The sequence below is a fragment of the Phytophthora cinnamomi genome (assembly GCF_018691715.1).
Source record: "Phytophthora cinnamomi strain GKB4 chromosome Unknown Contig17, whole genome shotgun sequence".
Classification (NCBI taxonomy): domain Eukaryota; phylum Oomycota; class Peronosporomycetes; order Peronosporales; family Peronosporaceae; genus Phytophthora; species Phytophthora cinnamomi.
The window spans coordinates 1,882,762-1,890,112 of NW_027150950.1; the positions used below are offsets into that span (position 1 = coordinate 1,882,762).

At 51.1% G+C, this 7,351-nt stretch overlaps 3 protein-coding genes across 3 annotated transcripts; 1 reads left to right on the forward strand and 2 right to left on the reverse strand.

Annotated features, from left to right (window-relative positions):
• Positions 1–1,105: 1,105 nt before the first annotated feature.
• IUM83_04870 (uncharacterized protein) lies at positions 1,106–2,759 on the reverse strand (the record flags this gene model as incomplete). The annotated part of the gene is made up of 2 exons (XM_067928971.1): positions 1,106–1,412; positions 2,551–2,759. 2 exons carry the CDS (start codon positions 2,757–2,759, stop codon positions 1,106–1,108), a joined length of 516 nt encoding a protein of 171 aa, XP_067796273.1.
• Positions 2,760–3,318: 559 nt separating this feature from the next.
• IUM83_04871 (uncharacterized protein) lies at positions 3,319–4,974 on the reverse strand (the record flags this gene model as incomplete). The annotated part of the gene is made up of 2 exons (XM_067928972.1): positions 3,319–3,625; positions 4,766–4,974. The coding sequence occupies 2 exons, from the start codon at positions 4,972–4,974 to the stop codon at positions 3,319–3,321; spliced, it is 516 nt and encodes a 171-aa protein (XP_067796272.1).
• An 886-nt stretch (positions 4,975–5,860) lies between these two features.
• Positions 5,861–7,105, forward strand: IUM83_04872 (uncharacterized protein; the record flags this gene model as incomplete). The annotated part of the gene is made up of 1 exon (XM_067928973.1): positions 5,861–7,105. One exon carries the CDS (start codon positions 5,861–5,863, stop codon positions 7,103–7,105), a length of 1,245 nt encoding a protein of 414 aa, XP_067796271.1.
• Positions 7,106–7,351: the final 246 nt, after the last annotated feature.

Sequence of the window (7,351 nt, forward strand, 5' to 3'; positions counted from 1 at the left end):
TTTATCACCGTCAAATATCTCTTGCAGAATGTGTCGGACAACACGATCTCCGTCCACCGCGTTCCCAAACACGTAGGGAGACGCACTACTACTCGCCATTTCAAGGTGAACAGCCAAATTCAACAGGACACACACTCGTGGGTCTAAGCTACCCAGCAAAATCTGCTCCGGGGCGTCACGCTCCTCGGAAATATTCTTTGACCTGCGTAGTTGACAGAGTAATGTGTGAGGGTGCTGTGTATGTTAGGAGTGAAGCTGTCGAACTTTAGCTGCATCATGTCGTCGATTCTTGTAATCATGTGCCATTGCAAAGTGAGAACACTGCTAATGACGTACTTGATGCTGCCTTTGTCATGATTAGAGCGCACAACCTCGAGGAGGTTAATGAACTCTTCGTATTCGATGGGACGCCGGGCGGCGGACTGCACTCCTTCTCGGCGAACCTCGAAGCGTTTCACCGTTTTGATCACCTTATTCACCAGCTCCGAGCGCGTCGGATTGCGTTCTTTTCGAATCGGGTCCCAGGTAACAGCAACACGAGGCATAAAGCACGAGATAGCTTTTGGCGAATGCGAGTGGAAGATCTGGCAAACACTGGCTTAGCGTCCTCGCCAGGGTATGGCTCACCAAACGCACGAAAATTCATCCACCGGCTAACATCTTCAGGTGTGATGGTTAGCAGCATCTCAGTCGTAAATACGGTCTCCGCAGTGTAGGCACGAGCATCGTTAAAGCTCATGAACTCCGTCAAAATCGCTCTGTAGCGCTTCGGTCTCATTTTTCTCCGTCTTGCACTCCACATCGCAAAGCCAGTTTTGCAACAAGGGGAAAAATGACCACGTCTTTTTTGTATGGAGCTGGTAGCATATCCATGCGACAATACAAACGCCTAGAGCAACAGAAATTGCAAACGATACCTCAAAGTTAGCAGGGGTTCCGCCATCTTTGAGGGCGATACCACAGCCTAGAGCCGTTATCCACCAATAGGATCGCTCGCTCAGCGGAAATACTACCTTGGTTGCAAAAGGCCAATTACATATTAATATCGACCATCGGTGCAACAATCAGTGCAACTGCGTTTTGATTGGTAAAAAGTCGGTCTAAACTACACGCGGAGCGCTGGGTGTCCGCCATTCTTCTTGTCGCGGCGAAGAGCTGTCAGGATCGCTGTCACTGGCCGCTGGCGTCCGTACGCTGCGTAGATCCTGTCGATAGCGACGTCGCTCGTGAGTCCCGCTCGAACGAGGTACGCCACACTATCCCAGAAAGCTTTCCGTCGCGAATATGCGAACTTATTTGCTCCTCTCTCTGCTCGTGTGAATTCTTTTGCAGGTTTAGTTCCATTCAAGCCGAACTCATACTCGTGCCACAACTGGAACAAATCTCGCGGCCTCTTGGCCAGCCGCACGACTCTGCGTGCACCAACACCAGCAGCAACGTCAGAAACCTCACTGCCCTCTGTCAGCGTTCGGACAACAGGCTGCAATGCGATGCGTCGCATCACAGCCATCATTCTTCGGTGCTCCTGCTGCATTTCTGTTCTCAGCCGAAGGACCTCATTCATGGTGTTTGAGAGCTGGCGCTGCACTCCAAATAACTGTGAGTGTAATGCTGTGAACTCCGTTCGAGTATTGTCTGCGCTCATCCTGGTGGGAATGTTGCTGTGTTCTACAGGTGTGTTGCTATCAGAATATGGGCCGTCTTCTGTGAGCTCAATAAGCTGGAGTTGTGCACCCTCCCCCACGACCTGAATGGGAACCCGTTTGACGGGATTTACCGTAGGGTTTCCGCCAGCATCCCGATACGCTGTAATCACGCGCTGTTTCAGCGCCGTAGGGATAATGCATAGTCAAACGAGCCGTCGGGCACCAGCGACGCCCACAACAAGACTATATTCAGTTCGTGTGCTACGCCTTCTCCCATTTTCTGCTTGATGACGCTGCCGATTCGGTTGACGAGCAAGTTATCGGTGACAAATCTCATGCCATCTTCGATAACGTAAAAGCACGGGCCCAGTGGACCTGTTAGCACGCTGGCCGTTGCGGCGTCCGGATAAGGCTGCGTGTTATCAATATAAATGTCGACGACACTCTTCTGGGCACGCCACCTCCCGCGACGATTTATAAAATCTCTGGTCAAACCACTTCTTGTCCCGTAAGTCGCTGCCCCTTTACGCAAGCTGTGAGTCCCCAGGTTGCCTTGCTTTAGCTTGTGAAATTTATCACCGTCAAATATCTCTTGCAGAAAGCGTCGGACAACACGATCTCCGTCCACCGCGTTCCCAAACACGTAGGGAGACGCACTACTACTCGCCATTTCAAGGTGAACAGCCAAATTCAACAGGACACACACTCGTGGGTCTAAGCTACCAGCAAAATCTGCTCCGGGGCGTCACGCTCCTCGGAAATATTCTTTGACCAGCGTAGTTGACAGAGTAATGTGTGAGGGTGCTGTATGTTAGGAGTGAAGCTGTCGAACTTTAGCTGCATCATGTCGTCGATTCTTGTAATCATGTGCCATTGCAAAGTGAGAACACTGCTAATGACGCACTTGATGCTGTCTTTGTCATGATTAGAGCGCACCACCTCGAGGAGGTTAATGAACTCTTCGTATTCGATGGGACGCCGGGCGGCGGACTGCACTCCTTCTCGGCGAACCTCGAAGCGTTTCACCGTTTTGATCACCTTATTCACCAGCTCCGAGCGCGTCGCATTGCCTTCTTTTCGAATCGGGTCCCAGGTAACAGCAACACGAGGCATAAAGCACGAGATAGCTTTTTGGCGAATGCGAGAGTGGAAGATCTGGCAAACACTGGCTTAGCGTCCTCGCCAGGGTATGGCTCACCAAACGCACGAAAATTCATCCACCGGCTAACATCTTCAGGTGTGATGGTTAGCAGCATCTCAGTCGTAAATACGGTCTCCGCAGTGTAGGCACGAGCATCGTTAAAGCTCATGAACTCCGTCAAAATCGCTCTGTAGCGCTTCGGTCTCATTTTTCTCCGTCTTGCACTCCACATCGCAAAGCCAGTTTTGCAACAAGGGAAAATGACCACGTCTTTTGTATGGAGCTGGTAGCATATCCATGCGACAATACAAACGCCTAGAGCAACAGAAATTGCAAACGATACCTCAAAGTTAGCAGGGGTTCCGCCATCTTTGAGGGCGATACCACAGCCTAGAGCCGTTATCCACCAATAGGATCGCTCGCTCAGCGGAAATACTACCTTGGTTGCAAAAGGCCAATTACATATTAATATCGACCATCGGTGCAACAATCAGTGCAACTGCGTTTTGATTGGTAAAAAGTCGGTCTAAACTACACGCGGAGCGCTGGGTGTCCGCCATTCTTCTTGTCGCGGCGAAGAGCTGTCAGGATCGCTGTCACTGGCCGCTGGCGTCCGTACGCTGCGTAGATCCTGTCGATAGCGACGTCGCTCGTGAGTCCCGCTCGAACGAGGTACGCCACACTATCCCAGAAAGCTTTCCGTCGCGAATATGCGAACTTATTTGCTCCTCTCTCTGCTCGTGTGAATTCTTTTGCAGGTTTAGTTCCATTCAAGCCGAACTCATACTCGTGCCACAACTGGAACAAATCTCGCGGCCTCTTGGCCAGCCGCACGACTCTGCGTGCACCAACACCAGCAGCAACGTCAGAAACCTCACTGCCCTCTGTCAGCGTTCGGACAACAGGCTGCAATGCGATGCGTCGCATCACAGCCATCATTCTTCGGTGCTCCTGCTGCATTTCTGTTCTCAGCCGAAGGACCTCATTCATGGTGTTTGAGAGCTGGCGCTGCACTCCAAATAACTGTGAGTGTAATGCTGTGAACTCCGTTCGAGTATTGTCTGCGCTCATCCTGGTGGGAATGTTGCTGTGTTCTACAGGTGTGTTGCTATCAGAATATGGGCCGTCTTCTGTGAGCTCAATAAGCTGGAGTTGTGCACCCTCCCCCACGACCTGAATGGGAACCCGTTTGACGGGATTTACCGTAGGGTTTCCGCCAGCATCCCGATACGCTGTAATCACGCGCTGTTTCAGCGCCGTAGGGATTAATGCATAGTCAAACGAGCCGTCGGGCACCAGCGACGCCCACAACAAGACTATACTCAGTTCGTGTGCTACGCCTTCTCCCATTTTCTGCTTGATGACGCTGCCGATTCGGTTGACGAGCAAGTTATCGGTGACAAATCTCATGCCATCTTCGATAACGTAAAAGCACGGGCCCAGTGGACCTGTTAGCACGCTGGCCGTTGCGGCGTCCGGATAAGGCTGCGTGTTATCAATATAAATGTCGACGACACTCTTCTGGGCACGCCACCTCCCGCGACGATTTATAAAATCTCTGGTCAAACCACTTCTTGTCCCGTAAGTCGCTGCCCCTTTACGCAAGCTGTGAGTCCCCAGGTTGCCTTGCTTTAGCTTGTGAAATTTATCACCGTCAAATATCTCTTGCAGAAAGCGTCGGACAACACGATCTCCGTCCACCGCGTTCCCAAACACGTAGGGAGACGCACTACTACTCGCCATTTCAAGGTGAACAGCCAAATTCAACAGAACACACACTCGTGGGTCTAAGCTACCCAGCAAAATCTGCTCCGGGGCGTCACGCTCCTCGGAAATATTCTTTGACCAGCGTAGTTGACAGAGTAATGTGTGAGGGTGCTGTATGTTAGGAGTGAAGCTGTCGAACTTTAGCTGCATCATGTCGTCGATTCTTGTAATCATGTGCCATTGCAAAGTGAGAACACTGCTAATGACGCACTTGATGCTGTCTTTGTCATGATTAGAGCGCACCACCTCGAGGAGGTTAATGAACTCTTCGTATTCGATGGGACGCCGGGCGGCGGACTGCACTCCTTCTCGGCGAACCTCGAAGCGTTTCACCGTTTTGATCACCTTATTCACCAGCTCCGAGCGCGTCGCATTGCCTTCTTTTCGAATCGGGTCCCAGGTAACAGCAACACGAGGCATAAAGCACGAGATAGCTTTTTGGCGAATGCGAGAGTGGAAGATCTGGCAAACACTGGCTTAGCGTCCTCGCCAGGGTATGGCTCACCAAACGCACGAAAATTCATCCACCGGCTAACATCTTCAGGTGTGATGGTTAGCAGCATCTCAGTCGTAAATACGGTCTCCGCAGTGTAGGCACGAGCATCGTTAAAGCTCATGAACTCCGTCAAAATCGCTCTGTAGCGCTTCGGTCTCATTTTTCTCCGTCTTGCACTCCACATCGCAAAGCCAGTTTTGCAACAAGGGGAAAAATGACCACGTCTTTTTTGTATGGAGCTGGTAGCATATCCATGCGACAATACAAACGCCTAGAGCAACAGAAATTGCAAACGATACCTCAAAGTTAGCAGGGGTTCCGCCATCTTTGAGGGCGATACCACAGCCTAGAGCCGTTATCCACCAATAGGATCGCTCGCTCAGCGGAAATACTACCTTGGTTGCAAAAGGCCAATTACATCCAGGTAATTTATGGTTTCATGCCAGTTATTATACATATTAAGCAGGACAAAACTAGCATAATCTCTTCGACATCAATATTTGATTTTGAAGGGTATTTGACTTGGCAAAATCGCACAGCCGCTGGCGCCGCTTTTTAGCTCTGAAATAAATTTCAGAGAGCAATTTCAAATCGCGATTCGCTTCAACCGGGGTTCTTTAGCTATCCCAGCCTACGCAAAGCTCTCGTTATAGGGGGGGGGGGGGGGGGGGGGGGGGGCGAGAGAGGTAACGTACGACGCGCGAGCAGGAATCATCACATGCTGAGCGAGTTCTGGGCTGGCTAAGAACGCGAGGGATGGAGGGTGCTGGGGCAGCGGCGGCTTGAAACATTCCGTGTTTAGCGGTGACCATGGAGTGCGATGCGTTTCGCATGGAGAGGATGCTGAATTTTGCAGGAGCTTTGGAGGGCATGCGTTTCGACTTCATCAAGTCGCGCATGGACAAAGTCTTCGCAATCGAACTCGAGTCCGAAGACGAGTACTTTAACGCGCTGATATCGCTCTCGGAGTACTCGTTTAGGGCATTCAATAAGGATGCGAGGCACCCTATCCCGGGCACCGACATGAAGAAGAGCGACGGGTCCTTCAATAACCTGTTCCACTATGACTACTCCAACAATGTTGACTACGCCTTCATCTACGACTGCCTGGCCAATCCGCTGATCCGAACGCCAGTCTACCAACAGTACTGTGCCAAGCACAGGAATGAGCTCAATGGTATGTGTTTCGATTGCCTGGAGCGCTATCGAGTGGTCACACGCAGCCTCATCCCGCTGATGAAAACGTTGCGCAAAGACCTGTGCAGTATCTACTTCGTGGACGTTCTGTATGATCTCATCCGCTTCGAGAACCGCGATCTGTACGCCTTCATCGCCTATGTGGTCAACCAGTTCAGTGATGGTTCGAGCTTCAAGAGCTTCGTCTCCGAATTCGGAAAGAAGAAGGCGTGTCAGTTGCTGAAAACCATGAACCGCCCATTCCGTCGCATTGACTTCAAATTTGTTCTAAAGAAGTATGTGCCATTGCTCTACATGGTATATTCTTACTGCGCCGACGTGCGAGTGGACTGTCTGGACCGTGTGTACGACTACATGCTGCATGAGGGCCTCTCCGTCTTCAAGACGGTACCAAGCAATCTGGTGGTGGTGGGCTACAAGGTGGATAATCAGCACCGCATCGACATCCTTGAAACAAACGCCGTCCTGGACTTTGCGGGGGCTCGCCAGTTTCAAATTGCCTCGCACACGCTGCTTGAGGGTCTGAACTTCGGATTTTACGATGCCCGCCTCATCGTGTATCAGGAGAACAACACCGTGAATCGTCGAATTGGGAAGCAGTTGCGCAAGATCTACGCCGACTTCAGCTTCAACGGACGCTCGGTTTTCAGCGGCCGAATCATCAGCTCCGAAGATGTGATCGTCGTGGGATTCTTGAAGCAGAGTGAGAACACCTTTCAGAATTTCCGTCTGGATATTCATATCGAGTCAATCATCCCCAACAGCACCAGTGTCGACTCGATGCGATTCATCAAGCACTCGAAGTGGAACTTTGAGGACAATGCTGCCGACGCTTGCTACACCCAGGGCAAGGAGTGACACAGTGATGCCGTGAAAGCGAAGTACTGGTTGACTCATTAACGTCCGCGATTCGCTATGACCACCGTGCTCTCCATGTAAATCATCTGCAGAAACGCAGTGCATTAATCTCGGGAAACGTGTAGTTCAAGTTCTGCAATATCAGTCATGTTGTGATCGATTGCCGTGCTCATTTTCGCCGAGTGTCTAGGCACCAAATCTGTATTGATTATTGAATGCACGCTCAGGGAATGCGTCAAAGACCGG